Source organism: Macaca thibetana, chromosome 12, assembly GCF_024542745.1.
Source record: "Macaca thibetana thibetana isolate TM-01 chromosome 12, ASM2454274v1, whole genome shotgun sequence".
NCBI lineage: Eukaryota > Metazoa > Chordata > Mammalia > Primates > Cercopithecidae > Macaca > Macaca thibetana.
In genome coordinates this window covers 11665637-11686531 of record NC_065589.1, presented here as the reverse complement: position 1 = coordinate 11686531, position 20895 = coordinate 11665637, and the positions used below count along the sequence as shown (strand labels likewise).

At 41.7% G+C, this 20895-nt stretch overlaps 1 protein-coding gene across 1 annotated transcript; it reads left to right on the top strand.

Annotated features, from left to right (window-relative positions):
• LOC126932400 (cytochrome c oxidase assembly protein COX20, mitochondrial-like) lies at positions 1-374 on the top strand. Its single transcript, XM_050751200.1, is given in 2 exon segments — positions 1-159; positions 162-374. Coding segments are annotated over 2 exon segments (372 nt in total).
• The last annotated feature ends 20521 nt before the right edge of the window (positions 375-20895 follow it).

The following is a 20895-nucleotide window of genomic DNA, read 5'->3' as shown; positions in this document are numbered from 1 at the left end:
ATGGCCCCGGCGCCGGAGCCCGGCGAGCCCGCGAAGGGGAAGCTCTTTAAGCTCCTAGGCATTTTCGGTGTTGAAAATATTCCCTGTGCCCGGGATTCAATATTGTATGGTTCATTACGATCTGTTGTGGCTGGCTTTGGACTTTTTTTTCTTTTTTATTGTTGTTAACTAGTAGAATTAGAAGATCAGGTGATGTTGGAGTAGGAGGATTTATCTTAGTGACTTTGGGATGCTGGTTTCACTGTAGATACAATTATGCAAAGCAAAGAATCCAGGGAAGAATTGCCAGAGAAGGAATGAAAAATAAGATATTATATGAAAGTACCCACCTTGATCCTGAAAGAAAACAAACCAAGGGCAACGGCAGCAGTTGAACAACCTTGAGCAGAGAAAACCAGACTCCCTCAAGTCAGTGTGAACAAAGCTAAGCTCCACCACGAAAAACATTTTGCATACAATAAGGTCTCAATCAAGTAAATAAAATTTGTTTAAGTTGTAATAAATAAATAAAACTTTTGAATTGTTTGTGAAGTTTTAAATTGAATATTTTCAGGCTGTGGCTAAAACTCAGGATAGTGAAACCACACATAAGAGAGTACTACTGTTATCACATCAGCAGGCATGTAATGTTAGTCTCATTATTTGTAAACCTAACTTTAAAAAAATTTTTAAAACTATTTATGGGTACAAAGTAGGCATATATATTTATGGAATATATGAGATGTTTTAATACAGACATGCAATTGTAAAATCATGGAGAATGGGGTATCCATTCCCCTCAAGCATTTATCCTCTCTGTTACAAACAATCCAATTATACTCTTTTAGTTATTTTTAAATGTTCAGTTAAGTTATTATTGACTATAGTCACCCTGTTGTGCTATCAAATAGTAGGTCTTATTCATTCTTTCTGTTTTTTTTTTTTTTGTACCCAGTAACCATTCCTACCTCCCTCTGACAGCGCCCCCCACTCCTGCAACCACCACCACTCCTCTTCCCAAACTCTGGTAACCATCCTAACTGTCTACCTCCATGAGTTCAGTTGTTTCGATTTTTAGATCCTACAAGTAAGTGAGAACATACAATGTTTGTCTTTTATTTTATAAACCTCATTTTGATCATTTAGTTAAGGTGATGTCCAAAAGATCTCTCCACTGTAATTAACACATAATCTGCAAAATGATAGTTTGGTAATGTGTAAATATCCAATACCCAAGGACCTCTCACCCAATGGCCTTAGCACCCGTCGACCTTATTGACTGAATCAGTGATAACGAGGGTCTTTACAAAATAGTTGTAATCTAATTCTATCATTCCTTCTATCTTTATTAGCAGGCGTTCTTCCATGAAGACACACTGAAATCTTGGTTTATAACTGTCATAAATCACATTTCAAGCAGCAGGAACTCTCCCACTGGATATACAATGAGAAGCACAGTGTGCTGTGCGAGGTCACAGCAGTTCCAAAAATGGAAATCGCCATAGTTTTGGTTCCCGCTTTTCTTCCTCCTCCTCACACTTTTTCTCCTCCAACTGCTCCATTTATCAAATACTTTGTTGCCAGTGTGGTGGTTTAAGGGCTTCAAACAGGCCAGGCATCTGGCTCACTCCTGTAATCCCAGCACTTTGGGAGGCCAAGGCAGGTGGATCGCTTCAGCCCAGGAGTTGGAGACCAGCCTGGGCAACATGGTGAAACCCCGTCTCTAGAAAAAAAAATTAAAAATTAGCTGGGCATGGTGGTGCACGTGTATAGTCCCAGCTACTCAGGAGGCAGAGACAGGAGGATCGCCTGAGCCCAGAGAGGTCAAGGCTGCAGTGAGCTGTGATTGCACCACTGCATCCAGCCTGGGCAACAGAGTGAAACCCTGTCTCAATAAAATAAAAATAAAAATAAAAAATAAAAAACAAAGTTGCTTTACACACATAAAATCATTAGTTATTCCCAACAACCCTATGAGGTAGGTGAGAGCAGGCCCATTTTTCAGATGAGGAAATTGAAACATAGAGAAGCAGCTTGCCCAAGGTCATCCAGTGAGTGACAGACTTGGGGTTTGAACTCAGATGCATTTGATTTCGAAAGTCATGTTCCTGCCCAGCCACATTCCTAAAGCACTGCACTAATTTTTTTGTATGCACAGAAAACAATCACAGCAATAGTAATCCTTGATTTTTGTTGATTGCTAAACAACCCTTCATCCTTCTCTCTGAGTATTAGCAATGCAAAAGTCCAGAAGAATTGCATCAAAATAGTGACTACGGTTTCATAGATCATTTTCATTTTTGTCTTTATACACTTACCTGTATTTCCCAAGTTATCTACAATGCACAGGCATTGGTTTGGTGAGACAGATATATGAAGTGTTTTTAAAGAGAAATAGGGGTTTGGACATACATTTGACATAGATGTCAGACTCAGAAAAGCTCTCCCTCAGGGTTGCCTGTCCCTATCAGAGCCTGGATCACAGAGTAAACCCACCAGTACATGCCTGGGCTTAGGTGCTGGCAAGAGGCAATTTAGCAATATATATGACTTATTCTACACCAAACCAACAGAGGAAAGAATATAATTCAACCAATGGCCCATCGTCCCAGAAACTTAATCACAAACTGGCTTTGTACAAGACTCCAGGAAGCTGTCAAGGTCATGGATGCCTGAGCCTTGGACCTCAAATTGCTTACAAAGTAAGTTCAAGACAAAGAAACATACAGGAAACAACTTTTGAGACTGACAAGATAAGAAATGTGCAGTGCCAGTATAAGAGGATTGACCAGCAGCCAGGAAGGTAAGGTACAGAGGTTACTGAGGCTTCCAGTAATTTCTGAAAGGGAAGTCAGAATCATAGACCTGAAAGCCATTACTCTGAGTTTTTATGATTCTGGGCCTCTGTAACTTTCCTGTGTCTTTCTTTTGTTACTCAAATATTTCCCTACAGTCTTTAGCAAAGAAAACAAAATACCTTGCGAAGGAGAAAAAGAATTAGTAGGGAGATAGAATCCCAGTATAAAACCACAAATACTTCTGGATGACAAAAAAAAAATCACCATAAGACAGCTCCAACAGTAAAGAGCCTGGAAGTCATTAGTACCATCTTTACAAGGAAAAAAGCTGAACAAACTGAAAAGCAACAACTTTTCTTAGATGCTGCAGAGAATGGCAGTCAAAGCACCCACCCTAAAAATAGAAGAGACAGAGGAATACAGAGAACCACAACTTACCTTCCAGGAGCAGAAGCCGCCCTGGAGCCGGCAACTTGTAGGAGCACTTACATGGTAGCTGATGAATTGCTGGAGCCTGAGTGTTTGGACTAGTTTAAGTGTTATAAACTCCTGGGGTCCCTGTAGTAGGGAAGCTCCATATTTTCCTGGGGTTACCTCCAGGAAGGTCACCAGTTTCTCACTGTGAAGACAGGAGAAAAATCCCCAGGCTTCAGGCAAGAGGAGAGGAAAAGTAACCATTTAAAACCATCCCCAGTGGAAAAGTAACCATTTTGAAAGCCCAGAGCATTCTGTTCTCCTTAAGTGTTCTCATCAAAGGACACTGCCTTACCAGGGCCTTATCTGCCCTAGGGGAAGGGCAGTGAGATAACTTCAGCCCCCTTCTAGCCTTCCAGTCTCCATCAGGGGAGAAAAAGAGAAAGGCTACAGCAGGCACTCGACCCACTGAGATTTAATTGTAAGATTACACAATGCCTCTCCTCCCTAGTACCTTATGGTATTAGTTTGCTAGGGCTGCCATAAAATGCCACACACTGGGTGGCTGAACCAACAGAGATGTATTATCTCACAGTTCTGGAGCCTGGAAGTTGTCAGGGCTATGTCCCTTCTGAAGGTGCTGGGAAGGAGCCTTCCTTGCCTCCTAGTTTCTTGTGGTTGCTGGCAATTCTCAGCATTCTTTGGCTTGGAGCTGCTTCATTCCAACCTCTGCCTCTACCATCACATGGCCTTCTCTCTGGAGGGGAGACAAAATTTGACGTCTACCTTATTAGGGCTTTCAATGGGAAGCCCTAATACGTCCTGAGAATTAAACGGACGTAGACAGACGAACAGAAGTATACAAATGTATTTAATATAAGCTTTATGTGTCATGGGAGCCTTCATAAGAAAATTGTCTTAGTCCATTTTGTGCTATTATAACAGAATATCACAGACCAGGTAATTTATAAAGAATAGAAATTTATTTTTCACAGTTCTGGAGCCTGGGAAGTTCAAGATCATGGCACCGGCAGGTTCATTGTCTGGTAAGGATCCAGACTCTGGGTTCAAGAGGGCATTTTGAGTGGTGCGTCTTCCCGAGGGGATGAACGCTGAGTCCTCATGCGGTAGAAAAGTGGAGTGGGTGATGCTTTTTATAGCATCATTAATTCACTCACAAGAGTGGAGTTCTCATGACCTAAACACCTCCCAACACTGTTGCACTGGGAATTATGTTTCCAATACATGAGTTTTGGGGGACAGCAGACATGAAGACCTTTCAAAAAAAGTAATCAGAGTTAAACATTTATATACTGAGTTGGGCAAAGAATAGTAAAACTGAAAATATGATGAGGCAAAGGGGTTTGTGCTAGGGTGGTTATTGGGGTAGAAAAGTGGCTAGGAAGACAAAGGTCAAGTTAACAAAGTTTGTTTGTGTAGTTTTCTCCCAGCTTCTACTTTTTGTCCTTGATGATAAGAACGTTACTTTCCTCCTGGTATAGGGAAGACAACTTCCATAGGGAAGGTTTTATCTTCCTTCCAGGAGGATTTTACCTTCCAGGAGGGTTTTGCCTTCCAAGAGGGTTTTATCTTCTGCTTTTGGAGGGGGGGGGAAGGAGGGCCAGAGTAACCTCTTAAACTGATATTTAAGTGCCTTTAATGCAAAATAATCCCTGCATCAGAATGACACATTTTGGGGTGAAATGCTCTGAATTCCTTCACCTCTGTGTCTTTGTCTCTATGTATCCTCCCCTCTTTTTATAAGACCATGTCATTGGATTTAAGGACTGCTCTAATCCAGCAAGACCTCATCTTAATTTAACTACTTCCATCTGCAAAAACCCTATTTCCATATAGACTCATATTCTGAGTTTCCAGGTGAACAGGAATTTGGTGGGGGGACATTCACCCCACATCAACAGGCTCCAGTATAATAAAAGTAGACTATAACTGAAAGAGTTATTTAAGACAGAGTTCTCCTCTAGGCACAATGGCTCACGCCTGTAACCCCAGCACTTTGGGAGGCTGAGGCAGGTGGATCACTTGAGGTCAGGCATTCAAGACCAGCCTGACCAACATGGTGAAACCCTGTCTCTCCGAAAAATACAAAAGTTAGGCAGATGTGTTGGTGGGCACCTGTAATCCCAGCTACTCAGGAAGCTGAGGCAGGAGAACTGCTTGACCCTGGGAGACGGAGGTTGCAGTAAGCCAAGATGGCGCCACTGCACTCCAGCCTGGGCAACGAGAGCAAAACTCCATCTCAAAAAAAAAAAAAAGAAAAAAGATAGAATTCTTAGGGAAACCCAAAACAATACAAGAGAAAACAAAACAAACAAACAAGCAAACAAAAAACACCTGAAACTAGAGGAAACTAAAGTTTCTGGCACCTACAGCTATAGGAAACATTAAACACGGCCCAGCTCCTAGTCAGATTAACATAAAACCTCACACTATAAATCCAATTTACCTCAGGTCCTACTATCATATAAATCATGTCCAGCTTTCAACCAAAAATCACAAAGCATACTAAAAGGCAGTTAAAAACTGTCAACCTAAATAACAGAAACAGGCTCTCTAAAAGGAAAAGATATTTATTCAGGAATAGAGCATTGCAATGGGAATGCATGTGCCACAGTAAACTGCATACGCAAGGAGGAAGAATGAGGAGGATTATATGATTGTTTTGAAATGATTATCATTGGCTACAAGGGTCAGTAACAAAGGTGACGCCCACCCAAGGTTGAACATGCAGCTTTACTGGGAAGATTTCCTTGCGGAAGTGTTTTTTTGTGTAAGGTTACAATGGCTTCCGTGCAAGGTTTTGGTTTTTACAGAGTCTTTTGTGACAGTTTTGTTAGCACGCCAGTCACACAAAGACAAGTACTGTAAAAAAAAAAAATGTCCTAGAGTAGTCAAATTCACAGAGATGAAAAGTATAATTAGTTTTTGTTTCATGGGTATAGAATTTCAGTTTTACAGGATGAAAGAGTTCTGAGGAGCTCTAGTATGGATTGGTGTCCAAAATGAACTCATCATGGATGGTGGTGATGGATGCACAACCATATGACTGCCACTGAACTATACACTTAAAAATTGTTAAGATGGTCATTTTTACATTGTTTATATTTCACCACAATAAGTATGTTTAACTTTTAAAAAGTAAATAAATGAGAGAAGTATTGGGATGCATCATACCATACAAACTAATCAAAGAAAGGTGGGGGCAACCTATAAATAAATAGATAAAGCAGACTTCAGAACAAGGAAAATTATAAGGGAGAAAGAGGAACATTACGTAGTGATAAAGGGATCAATTCTCCAAGAAAATAGAATAGTACTTAACATATATGTACATAACAATGTCAAAATATGTAAGGCAAAAATTAGTAGAATTGCAAGGCAAATTAAAATATCCATTCTTATAGTTAGAGACCTCAGCATAAGGTATCAGTAGCTGACAGATCCAATAAGGATATAACTGAACTGAACAGTAGCATCAAGCAACAGGACACAATAGACATTTATAAACTAATTCATCCAACAACAGTAGAATACACATTCTTCTCATGCTTACTGGAAATATTCACCATGATAGACCACATTCTGTGCCATATATGGAACATAAACATGTTTAAAAGAATTGAAGATGCAAAAATTCTCAATGAAATATTAACAAATCATTCAATAATATCAGATTTGTCCAACACTGAGATTTATTTCAAGTATGCAAATCTGACTCACATTCTGAAGTCAATTTACGTAATCCATCACATCAACAGGCTCACAAAGAAAAGTCATATGATCACATCAATAAATGCAGAAAAAGCATTTGACAAAATTCAAAACCCATTCATGATAAAAAAAAAAAATACAGCCCCAAATCCTCAGCAAACTAGGAATAGAGAAGAACTCCCTCAACCTGACGAGGAAGAGCCACAAAAAAGCCCTACATTTAACATTAGACTTACTGGTGTAAAACTAGATGTTTTACTGTAAAATCATGAACAAGTCAAGGATGTTCTCTCTCACCAGTCCTTTCTATATCATACTGGAATTCCTAGCTAATACACTGCATCGCAGGCAGTCTCATTGTTTGAATATCGTAGGGTTCCTACCATGGCGTAGCCTACTGCACACCTGGGCTATACGGGTTAACCTGTTTCTCCTAGGCCACAAGCCTGGGCAGCATGTTTCTGCACTGAATACTGTAGGCAATCACAACAGAATGGTAAGTATTTGTGTATCTAAACATAGAAAAATACCGTTCAAAATACAGTAGGAAAAATAAAAATATGGTCCACCTGTATAAGGCGCTTACCATGAATGGAGCAGGCAGGACTGGAGGTTGCTCTGGGTGAGTCAGTGAGTGGGTAGTGAGTGAATGGGAAGGCCTGGGACATTACTGACTGCTGCTGTGGACTTTATAAACACTGTACATTTAGGCTACACCACATTTATGAAAAATTTGTTCTTTGCCCAAGAATAATGTAACCTTAGCTTACTGTACTTTTTTTTACTTATAAACTTTTCAATTTTTAAAAACATTTGGACTTTTTTGTAATAATACTTAGCATAAAACACCAACACACAGAGCTGCACAAAGCATTTTCTTTGTACCCTTATTCTGTGAGCTTTTTCTCTTTTTTCTTTTTCTTTTTTTTTTTTTTTTTTTTGGTTCGTTTTTTGTTTTTTGAGACAGAGTTTCCCCTTGTCACCCAGGCTGGAGTGCAATGGTGTGTCTTGGCTCACTGCAACCTCCGCCTCCCAGGTTCATTCTCCTGCCTCAGTCCCCCAAGTGGCTGAGATTACAGGTGCGCACCACCATGCCCAGCTAATTTTTGTATTTTTAGTAGAGATGGAGTTTCACCATGCTGGCCAGGCTGGTCTCAATCTCCTGCCCTCAGGTGATCTGACTGCCTCAGCCTCCCAAAGTGCTGGGATTACAGGCATGAGCCACCGCACCTGGCTAAAAATAAAGTCTTTCTGTAAAGCCACCATAAACGAAGTCAAAAGATAAATGCCAAACTGAAAGAAAAAAAAAAAAAAAAACTTCTCTCCACTCATATACAAGCAAATCAGTGAGAAAATGCTAACGACCCAATAGAAAAGAGGGAAAGGAGGAGATGAACAGACAGTTCACAATAAAGGAAAAACAATGATTTTTAAACAATAGAAAATTGTTCAACCAATGTCACTATTTATTTAGACAGGGTCTAGATCTGTCGCCCATGCTGAAGTGCCATCATAGCTCACTGCAGTCTCCACCTCTTAAGAGGCTCAGGTGATCCTCCTGCCTCAGCCTCCTGAGTTGCTGGGACTAAAATTGAGTGCCCTCATGCCCAGCAAATTTTTGTGTATTTTGTAGAGACAGAGTTTCACCATTTTGCCCAGGCTGATCTCAAACTCCTGAGCTCAAGCGATCTGCCTGCCTTGGCCTTCCAAAGTGTTACAGTTAAAAGCATCAGACACCACGCCCGGCCTCAATGTCACTCTTAATAAGAAACATGCAGGATTAAAAGTACACTGAGGTACCAGTTTCCTCTTATCAGATTGGCACCCATTCAAAAGCTTGATAGCACACGATGTGAGTAAGGTGGGAAATGGTACTCTCAAGCATCATCGGTAGAAATGTAAATGGGTACAATCCTAGTGGGGGAAATTTTGGTAATATTAATCAAGATTACAGCTGTGTGGGCCCTTTGACCCTACAGTTCTATACAAAGAATGTATCCTGGAGATATACTCACGTGTGGAATGACAAATCCAGTTATTTACCGCAACATTGTTGATCACAAAAAGAGCAGAAACCACTCAAATGTCCATCATTAAGAGATTGGTTTAAAAACGATGGGACAGTCACGTAACAGAATACCATACAGCTGTAAGCGAGAAAAAGAAACTGCTTTATGAGCAGGTGTAGCACAAGCTCCAAAATACATTGTGGAAAAAAAGCACAGAGAAATGTGTATGGTACACTATTGTTTATGAAAAGAAAGAGAGAGAGAGAGAGAGAAGGAAGGAAGGAAGGAAGGAAGAAAAGAAAGAAAGAAAGAAAGAAAGAAAGAAAGAAAGAAAGAAAGAAAGAAAGAAAGAAAGAAAGAAAGAAAGAAAGAAAGAAAGAAAGAAAGAAACCAAGGCCTTATTTATACTTATTTGCTTGTAGAGGTACTATACAGACAATCTCTAAAAAAAAAAATTTGTGCAAGGACACATAAGAAGCTGAAAGTCCAGTTGCTTTCAGGTAAAAAGAAAACAGGAACCCTGAGGACAGAATGGGAGGGATACCTATTTTGAAGGGTATTCCTTTTTTAGGTCTTTTGGATTTTGTACTGTTGGGTCTGTGGTAGTTCTTTTGTTTGGTTTGGGGGCGTTTTGGTTTGTCTTTGTTTTTGTTTTTGTTTTTGTTTTTAGACAGGGTCTCAGTTTCCCAGGCTGGAGTGCTGTGGTGCAATCATGGATCATGGTTCACTGTAGCCTCGATCTCCCAGGCTCAAGCAATCCTCCCACTTCAGCCTCCCAAGTAGCTGAGACCACAGGCAAGCGCCACCCATCCTGGCTTTTTTTTTCTTTTTTTCTTTTTTTTAGAGACGGGTCTAGAGACGGGTCTCACTATGTTGCTCAGGCTGTTCTCAAACTGCTGGACTCAAGTGATCCGCCCACCTCAGCCTCCCAAAGTGCTGGGGTTACGGGCGTGAGCCACTGTGCCTGGCCTATGTTGGCTCTTTTCTCCTCTGCAATCTGGGGACAGAGGCCAAGCCCTGAATGAGGCTGCAGCTGCTGCAGCACTCTGACAAAGAGAGAAATCCTCATGGATGATGATGGTGGCCTTAGGGCACCTGTCAGCACGAGAGTGCTTTTCATAAGCACTAGTCATCTTCTCTGGTTTATAAGACAAGGAGTCACAAGAGGGAGAAGATGGCTCCCATGATGTGAGAGGGAGAGACTAAGTCAAATAGGCCCGAGGGCCCACCCACGCCCACCCACGACCTGGAGAGACTGCAGTGGTCCATGCTCTGCCACCCAAGGGGTAAAGCTCAAAGGCCTCTGTCCGGCATCCTGAGATCCATCTCCCAAGCATCTTTCTGGTGCTCCCTTCCTCTGCTCTGCAGGTGGGCTGCACGGAGCCTACACCAATATTCAACTCAGCCTCAGCATTCAGGGAAGTCTGCTTTTCAGCTCCACCTTCTGCCTTGGGAAGGCTCGAGAGCCGACCGGCCACTTTTTGGCAGGAGACTAGGGTCTGGAGGCAGGAAACCTAAGGCTGATTCACGCTGACTTCCTAGAACCAAATCGAAAGGAAAACCCCAAATTTCCATACCTAAGTAACAAAAGGACCAGAGGCGACTCCCTTTGAAAACCACCCACCCGTTTCTGCTGGAAAATTGAAAGTAGCTCTGATTGGTTGCAGAAAGCAAAGATATTTGCATAGGAGTATAACTTTGTAATTTCACTTAAGTCTCTGATGAGTTGCTTTCCGCAACCAATCAGATGGATTTCGGGCCACTACTTTATTTGCATTGGGTGAACACCATGTGGCCAATGGGAAACCTCTAGCGGGTATTTGGACCCCAGAAGATTCTGCAACTGGGCTCTTGAGCCCCTATGATCGGGCCACTCCTATCCTGCAGAGCGTAGTTTCGTTTTCAGTAAATCTCTGCTTTTGTTGCTTCATTCTTTCCTTGCTTTGTTTGCGTGTTTTGTCCAACTCTGTTCAAAATGCCAAGAACCTGGACAACCTCCACTGGTGACAGCTGCTCTGCCTTGAAGTCCATCAGGGAGCAGGTGGCCACATAAATGATCATGATATGGAGCCTGCATGTCATCTGAAGTTACTCCAGCCAGGCAGGCCTTCCGATTCAGTGGTAAGGCTGCATATTCACTTTTAATCATAGTTGAGCATGAGAGATGTAACGAGGAGTGAGAAAATATTATGTGCTTTAGGTTTTGAAGTTCTATCAGTCCATTGCAGTATAAATGCACTATTATTATTGCTGGAGTGTGCCAATAATTAGTGATGATTGTGAAAGGTATTTATTTTATGCACCAAAACAGTTATTAAGAGCTTCTCAACAGATAAATAGAGAAGTAGATTGATGGTTAAGACAATGTGTTAACTAGATAACTTTAAGAAGTACCTCTAGTCCCAGCTACTCAGGAGACTGAGGTGGGAGGTTTGCTTGAGCCCAGGAAGTCAAGGCTGCAGTGAGCCAAGATTGTGCCACTGCACTCCAGCCTAGATGACAGAGCAAGACCCTGTCTCACAAAAAAAAAAAAAAAATAGAACAATGTATCACCTATGGTGCAACACAGTATAAAGATTTACATGAGACTGTTAAGTATGATGATAGACATTAGACTTTCTGATATCTAATCCTTATAAAAATTATTTGGTGTACTTACATTTGTAATATTAAGCTAAATAAACTTTAGGATGGCTATTTAATTCTTTTTTATATATATACTTTAAGTTCTAGGGTACATGTGCACAACGTGCAGGTTTGTTACATATGTATACACGTGCCATGTTGGTGTGCTGCACCCATTAACTAGTCATTTACATTAGGTATATCTCCTAATGCTATCCCTCCCTCACCTCCCCACAATAGGACCTGGTGTGTGATGATCCCCTTCCTGCGTCCAGGTGATCTCATTGTTCAATTCCCACCTATGAGTGAGAATATGCAGTATTTGGTTTTCTGTTCTTGTGATAGTTTGCTGAGAATGATGGTTTCCAGCTGCATCTATGTCTCTACAAAGGACACGAACTCATCCTTTTTTATGGCTGCATAGTATTCCATGGTGTATATGTGCCACATTTTCTTAATCCAGTCTGTCACTGATGGACACTTGGGTCGATTCCAAGTCTTTGCTATTGTGAATAGTGCCGCAATAAACATATGTGTGCAAGTGTCTTTACAGCAGCGTGACCTATAATCCTTTGGGTATATCCCCAGTAATGGGATGGCTGGGTCAAATGGTATTTCTAGTTCTAGATCCTTGAGGAATCGCCACACTGTTTTCCACAATGGTTGAACTAGTTTACAGTCCCACCAACCGTGTAGAAGTGTTCCTATTTCTCCACATCCTCTCCAGCACCTGTTGTTTCCTGATTTTTTAATGATTGCCATTCTAACTGGTGTGAGATGGTATCTCATTGTGGTTTTGACTTGCATTTCTCTGATGGCGAGTGATGATGAGCATTTTTTCATTTGTCTGTTGGTTGTATGAATGTCTTCTTTTGAGAAGTGTCTGTTCATATCCTTTGCCCACTTTTTGATGGGATTGTTTGTTTTTTTCTTGTAAATTTGATTGAGTTCTTTGTAGGTTCTGGATATTAGCCCTTTGTCAGATGAGTAGATTGCAAAACTTTTCTCCCATTCTGTAGGTTGCCTGTTCACTCTGATGGTAGTTTCTTTTGCTGTGCAGAAGCTCTTTAGTTTAATTAGATCCCATTTGTCAATTTTGGCTTTTGTTGTCATTGCTTTTGGTGTTTTAGACATGAAGTCCTTGCCCATGCCTATGTCCTGAATGGTATTACCTAGGTTTTCTTCTAGGGTTTTTATGGTTTTAGGTCTAACATTTAAGTCTCTAATCCATCTTGAATTAATTTTCGTATAAGGAGTAAGGAAAGGATCCAGTTTCAACTTTCTACTTATGGCTAGCCAATTTTCCCAGCACCATTTATTAAATAGGGAATCCTTTCCCCATTTCTTGTTTTTGTCAGGTTTGTCAAAGATCAGATGACTGTAGATGTGTGGTATTATTTCTGAGGACTCTGTTCTGTTCCATTGGTCTATATCTCTGTTTTGGTACCAGTACCATGCTGTTTTGGTTACTGTAGCCTTGTAGTATAGTTTGAAGTCAGGTAGCATGATGCCTCCAGCTTTGTTCTTTTTGGCTTAGGATTGTCTTGGCAATGTGGGGTCTTTTTTGGTTCCATATGAACTTTAAAGCAGTTTTTTCCAATTCCGTGAAGAAATTCATTGGTAGCTTAATGGGGATGGCATTGAATCTATAAATTACCTTGGGCAGTGTGGCCGTTTTCACAATATTGATTCTTCCTATCCATGAGCATGGTATGTTCTTCCATTTGTTTCTGTCCTCTTTTATTTCACTGAGCAGTGGTTTGTAGTTCTCCTTGAAGAGGTCCTTTACATCCCTTGTAAGTTGGGTTCCTAGGTATTTTATTCTCTTTGAAGCTATTGTGAATGGGAGTTCATTCATGATTTGGCTCTCTGTTTGTCTGTTACTGGTGTATAAGAATGCTTGTGATTTTTGCACATTAATTTTGTATCCTGAGACTTTGCTGAAGTTGCTTATCAGTTTAAGGAGATTTTGGGCTGAGACAATGGGGTTTTCTAAATATACAATCACGTCATCTGCAAACAGGGACAATTTTACTTCTTCTTTTCCTAACTGAATACCCTTGATTTCTTTCTCTTGCTTGATTGCCCTAGCCAGAACTTCCAACACTATGTTGAATAGGAGTGGTGAGAGAGGGCATCCCTGTCTTATGCCAGTTTTCAAAGGGAATGCTTCCATTTTTTGCCCATTCAGTATGATATTGGCTGTGGGTTTGTCATAAATAGCTCTTATTATTTCGAGATACGTTCCATCAATACTGAATTTATTGAGAGTTTTTAGCATGAAGGGCTGTTGAATTTTGTCTAAGGCCTTTTCTGCATCTATTGAGATAATCACGTAGTTTTTGTCTTTGGTTCTGTTTATATGCTGGATTACATTTACTGATTTGCATATGTTGAACCAGCCTTGCATCCCAGGGATGAAGCCCACTTGATCATGGTGGATAAGCCTTTTGATGTGCTGCTGGATTCGGTTTGCCAGTATTTTATTGAGGATTTTTGCATCGATATTCATCAGGGATATTGGTCTAAAATTCTCTTTTTTTGTTGTATCTTTGTCAGGCTTTGGTATCAGGATGCTGTTGGCCTCGTAAAATGAGTTAGGGAGGATTCCCTCTTTTTCTATTGATTGGAATAGTTTCAGAAGAAATGGTACCAGCTCCTCCTTGTACCTCTGGTAGAATTCAGCTGTGAATCCGTCTGGTCCTGGACTTTTTTGGGTTGGTAGGTTATTAATTATTGCCTCACTTTCAGAGCCTGCTATTGGTCTATTCAGGGATTCAACTTCTTCCTGGTTTAGATTTGGGAGAGTGTAAGTGTCCAGGAAATCATCCATTTCTTCTAGGTTTTCTAGTTTATTTGCATAGAGGTGTTTATAGTATTCTCTGATGGTAGTTTGTGTTTCTGTGGAGTCGGTGGTGATATCCTCATTATCATTTTTTATTGTGTCTGTTTGATTCTTCTCTCTTTTCTTCTTTATTAGTCTTGCTAGTGGTCTATCAATTTTGTTGATCTTTTCAAAAAACCAGCTCCTGGATTCATTGATTTTTTGGAGGATTTTTTGTGTCTCTATCTCCTTCAGTTCTGCTCTGATGTTAGTTATTTCTTGTCTTCTGCTAGCTTTTGGATGTGTTTGCTCTTGCTTCTCTAGTTCTTTTCATTGTGATGTTAGGGTGTCAATTTTAGATCTTTCCTGCTTTCTCTTGTGGGCATTTAGTGCTATAAATTTCCCTCTACACACTGCTTTAAACGTGTCCCAGAGATTCTGGTATGTTGTATCTTTGTTCTCATTGGTTTCAAAGAACGTCTTTATTTCTGCTTTCATTTCGTTATGTACCAGTAGTCATTCAGAAGCAGGTTGTTCAGTTTCTATGTCATTGAGCGGTTTTGATTGAGTTTCTTAGTCCTGAGTTCTAGTTAGATTGCACTGTGGTCTGAGAGACAGTTTGTCATAATTTCTGTTTTTACATTTGCTGAGGAGTGTTTTACTTCCAACTATGTGGTCAATTTTGGAATAAGTGTGATGTGGTGCTGAGAAGAATGTATATTCTCTTGATTTGGGGTGGAGAGTTCTGTAGATGTCTATTAGGTCTGCTTGGTGCAGAGTTGAGTTCAATTCCTGGATATCCTTGTTAACTTTCTGTCTCGTTGATCTGTCTAATGTTGACAGTGGGGTGTTAAAGTCTCCCGTTATTATTGTTTGGGAGTCTAAGTCTCTTTGTAAGTCTCTAAGGACTTGCTTTATGAATCTGAGTGCTCCTGTATTGGGTGCGTATATATTTAGGATAGTTAGCTCTTCCTGATGAATTGATCCCTTTATCATTATGTAATGGCCTTCTTTGTCTCTTTTGATCTTTGATGGTTTAAAGTCTGCTTTCTCAGAGACTAGGATTGCAACCCCTGCTTTTTTTTTTTTGTTTTCCATTTGCTTTGTAGATCTTCCTCCATCCCTTTATTTTGAGCCTATGTGTGTCTCTGCATGTGAGATGGGTCTCCTGAATACAGCAAACTGATGGGTCTTGACTCTTTATCCAATCTGCCAGTCTGTGTCTTTTAATTGGACCATTTACATTTAAGGTTAATATTGTTATGTGTGAACTTGATCCTGTCATTATGATATTAGCTGGTTATTTTGCTTGCTAGTTGATGCAGTTTCTTTCTAGCATCGATGGACTTTACATTTTGACATGTTTTTGCAATGGCTGGTACCTGTTGTTCCTTTCCATGTTTAGTACTTCCTTCAGGATCTCTTGTAGGGGAGGCCTGGTGGTGACAAAATCTCTAAGCATTTGCTTGTCTGTAAAGGATTTTATTTCTCCTTCACTTATGAAACTTCGTTTGGCTGGATATGAAATTCTGGGTTGAAAATTCTTTTCTTTAAGAATGTTGAGGCCGGGCGCGGTGGCTCAAGCCTGTAATCCCAGCACTTTGGGAGGCCGAGGCGGGCGGATCACAAGGTCAGGAGATCGAGACCACAGTGAAACCCCGTCTCTACTAAAAATACAAAAAATTAGCCGGGCGCGGTGGCGGGCGCCTGTAGTCCCAGCTACTCAGGAGGCTGAGGCAGGAGAATGGCGTGAACCCGGGAGGCGGAGCTTGCAGTGAGCCGAGATCGCGCCACTGCACTCCAGCCTGGGCAACAGCGTGAGACTCCGTCTCAAAAAAAAAAAAAAAAAAAAAAAAAAAAAAAAAAAAAAAGAATGTTGAATATTGGCCCCCACTCTCTTCTAGCTTGGAGAGTTTCTGATGAGAGATCTGCTGTTAGTCTGATCGGTTTCTCTTTGTGTGTAACCCGACCTTTCTGTCTGGCTGCCGTTAACATTTTTTCCTTCATTTCAACTTTTGTGAATCTGACAATTATGTGTCTTGGAGTTGCTCTTCTCGAGGAGTATCTTTGTGGTGTTCTCTGTATTTCCTGAATTTGAATGTTGGCCTGCCTTACTAGGTTGGGGAAGTTCTCCTGGATGATATCCTGCAGAGTGTTTTCCAACTTGGTTCCATTTTTGCTGTCACTTTCAGGCACACCAATCAGACGTAGACTTGGTCTTTTCACATAATCCCATATTTCTTGGAGGCTTTGTTCATTTCTTTTTACTCTTCTTTCTCTACACTTCTCTTCTCGCTTCATTTCATTCATTTGATCTTCAATCGCTGATATTCTTTCTTCCAGTTGATCGAGTCGGTTACTGAAGCTTGTGCATTTGTCACATAGTTCTTGTGTTATGGTTTTCATCTCTATCAGTTCTTTTAAGGTCTTCTCTGCATTGATTATTCTAGTTATCCATTCATCCATTCTTTTTTCAAGGTTTTTAGTTTCTTTGCACTGGTTATGTAGTTCCTCCTTTAGCTCTGAGAAGTTTGATTGACTGAAGCTGCTTCTCTCAACTCGTCAAAGTCATTCTCCATCCAGCTTTGTTCCGTTGCTGGTGATGAGCTGCATTCCTTTGGAGGGGGTGATAAGCTCTGATTTTTTGAATTTCCAGCTTTTCTGCACTGCTTTTTCCCCAACTTTGTGGTTTTATCTGCCTTTGGTCTTTGATGATGGTGACATACTGATGGGGTTTTGGTATGGGTGTCCTTTCTGTTTGTTAGTTTTCCTTCTAACAGTCAGGACCCTCAGCTGTAGGTCTGTTGGAGTTTGCTTGAGGTCCACTCCAGACCCCGTTTGCCTGGGTATCAGCAGCAGAGGCTGCAGAAGATAGAATATTGCTGAATAGCGAATGTTGCTGTCTGATTCTTGATCTGGAAGCTTCGTCTCAGGGGTGTACCCTGCCATGTGAGGTGTGAGGTGTCAGTCTGCACCTAGTGGGGGATGTCTCCCAGTTAGGCTACTCGGGGTCAGGGACCAACTTGAACAGGCAATCTGTCTGTTCTCAGATCTCAACCTTCGTGCCAGGAGATCCACTGCTCTCTTTAAAGCTGTCAGACTGGGGCCTTTACCTCTGCTGAGGTTTCTGCTGCTTTTTGTTTAGCTATGCCCTGTCCCCAGAGGAGGAGTCTACAGAGGCAGGCCAGCCTCCTTGAGCTGTGGTGGGCTCCACCCAATTCCAGCTTCCCGCAGCTTTGTTTAGCTACTTAAGCCTCAGCAATGGTGGGTGCCCCTCTGCCAGCCATACTGCCACCTTGCAGTTAGATCTCAGACTGCCGTGCTAGCAATGAGGGAGGCTCCATGGGTGTGGGACATTCTGGGCCAGGTGTGGGATATAATCTACTGGTGTGCCGTTTGCTGAGACCCTTGGTAAAGCACAGTAGTAGGGTAGGAGTTACCTGATTTTCCAGGTGTTGTGTGTCTCAATTTCCTTTGGCTAAGAAAAGGAATTCCCTTCCCCCTTGCACATCCCAGGTGAGGCAATGCCTCGCCCTGCTTCAACTCTCCCTGGTCGGGCTGCACCTGCGGACCAGCGCCAACAGTCCGACATGTCCCAGTGAGATGAACCCGGTACCTCAGCCGAAAATGCAGAAATTACCCATCTTCTGTGTCGCTCACACTGGGAGCTGGAGGCTGGAGCTGTTCCTATTCGGCCATCTTGGGTGCACCCTGGCTCTTTAATTCTTAGTTACACAATTCAGTTATACGTTTGGACCATAAGTCATTCCAGTAAGAGTCCAGTTTGGGAATTCTTTTGTCATCATCGTTGTTGTTGTTATTGTTGTTGTTGTTTGAGACAGGGTCTTGCTCTGTCACCCAGGCTGCAGTTCAATGGTGTGATCATGGCTCACTGCAGCTTTGACTTCCTGGGCTCAAGTGATCCTCCTGTCTCAGCTTCCTGAGTAGCTGGGACTACAGGTGCACACCACCACGCCTGGCTAATTTTAAAATGTTTTGTAGAGATGAGATCTCGCTATGTTGCCCAGGCTGGTCTTGAACTCCTGGGCTCAAGCAATCCTCCCATCTCGGTCTCCCTAAATGTTGGGATTACAGGCATGAACCACCATGCCCAGTCTGGGAATTTTTTATATCTCAAAATTGTACAAGGAAGAAAAGTTTCAAAATCATTACAAAAAAAAAAAACATGATTATATCTGATAAGGAATTAATATCCAGAACATACAGAGAACTCCTAAAACTCAAAAACAATGGCAAAAACAAGTAACACAATACAAAAATGAACAAACGACTTGAATAGATATGTCTCTAGAGAAGAATGACTGGCCAGGCATGGTGGCTCATGCCTGTAATCCTAGCACTTTGAGAGGCCAAGGTGGGAGGATCACTTGCAGCCAGGAGTTCAAGACCAGCCTGAACAACGTGGTGAAACCCCATTTCTATAAACAACTTAAAATTTTTAAAAATTCACCTGGTGTGGTGGCACATGCCTATACTTCCAGCTACTCAGGAGACTAAGCAGGAGGATCACTTGAGGCCAAGATTTTGAGGCTACAGTGAGCTATGATGGTGCCATGCACTTCAGCACATCACTAATCATTAGAGAAATTCAGATCAAAACCACAGTGAGATGCCACTTCATACCCACTAGAATGGCTACTATAAGAAAGAAAGAGAGGATGTTGGAGAATTGGAATCTTTGTACTGATAGGAATGTAAAGTGGCGCAGCCACTATTGGAAACAGAGAGGCATTTTCTCAAAAAATTCTAAGTAGAGTCCAGGCTCAGTGGCTCACACCTGTAATCCCAGCACTTTGGGAGGCTGAGGCAGGTTGATCAAGTGGTCAGGAGTTTGAGACCAGTCTGGCCAAGATGGTGAAACGCTGTCTCCACTAAAAATACAAAAATTAGCCAGGCACAATGGCAGGAGCCTGTAACCCCAGCTACTCGGGAGGCTGAGGCAGGAGAATCTCTCGAACCTGCGAGGTGGAGGTTGCAATGAACCGAGATTCCACCACTGCACTCCAGCCTAGGCAACACAGTTAGACTCCATCTCAAAAATACTAATAATAAATAAATAAATAAAGAATTACCATATGATCCAGGAATTCTACTTCTGGGTGTACACCCAAAAGAACTGAAAGCAAAGTCACACACAGCTATCTGTACACCCATGTTCATAGCAGCATTATTCACAATAGCCAAAAGGTAGGGGCAGCCCAACTGCTGCTTCCATCAATGGATGAATGGATAACACAGTGTGTTTATCCATTGATAAACTACTGATATGGTTTGGATCTGTGTCCCCACTCAAATCCCCTGTCCAGTTATAATCCCCTGTCCAGTTATAATCCCCAGTGTTAAAGGTGGGACCTGGTGGGAGGTGATTGGATCATGAAGGCAGAGTTCTCATAAATGGTTTAGCACCATCCCTCCTTGGTACTGTGTAGTGAGTGAATTCTCACAAGATCTGGTTGTTTAAAAAGTGTGCAGCACCTCCCCCTCTCTCTCTTGCTCCTACTCTGGCCACGTGATAAGTGCTGGCTTCCACTTCATCTTCTGCCATGATTGTAAGTTTCCTGAGACCTCCCCAGAAGCCGAGCAGAAGACCAGCATCATGTTTCCTGTACAGCCTATGGAATCATGAACCAATGAAACCTCTTTTCTTTATAAATTACCCAGTCTCAGTTGTTTCTTTTTTTATTCTTTTTTCCTTTTTTTGAGACAGGGTCTTGCTCTGTTGTCCAGGCTATAGAACAGTGGCATGACAGCTCACTGCAGCCTCAACCTCTCAGGCTCAAGCAATCCACTCACCTCAGCCGCCTGAGTAGCTGGGACTACAGGCATGGGTCACTATGCCCAGCTAATTTTTGTATTTTTTGTAGGGATGGGGTTTCACCATGCTGCCCAGGCTGGCCTTGAGCTCCTGGACTTAAGTGATCCTCTCACCTTGGCCTCCCAAAGTGCTAGAATTAAAGGTGTGCACCATCGTGACCAGCCCAGTATCAGGTATTTCTTTATAGCTGTGCAAGAACAGACGAATACACACACAATGGAGTATTACTCAACATTACAAAGGAAGGAGATTCTGACCCATGCTCTTATATGGATGAAACTTGAAGACATTATACTAAGTGAAATAAGCCAATCACAAAGAGAAAAATAGTGTATGATTCCACTTAAAGAGGTACCTAGGGTAGTCAAATGCATAGACATAGAAATTAGAATTGTGGTTTGTTGCCAGGAGCTGGGGGAAGGGGAGGATGGGGAGTTGGTGGTGGTTGTACCAGGTGAACGTACTTAATTCCACTGAACTCAACACTTAACGTGGTTAAAATGGTAAATTTTAGGTTACGCCTATTTTACCACAATTTAATCATTTAAAATCCGCGATAAATAGAGTGACTGTATAATTTATTGTCTAAACTGGGACACTTTGGGCAATGAAAGTGGGTGCTTTTAATAACTATACCTGGATCCTAGGGGTTAAAGAGACCGCCCTAGGTAGCCTGGG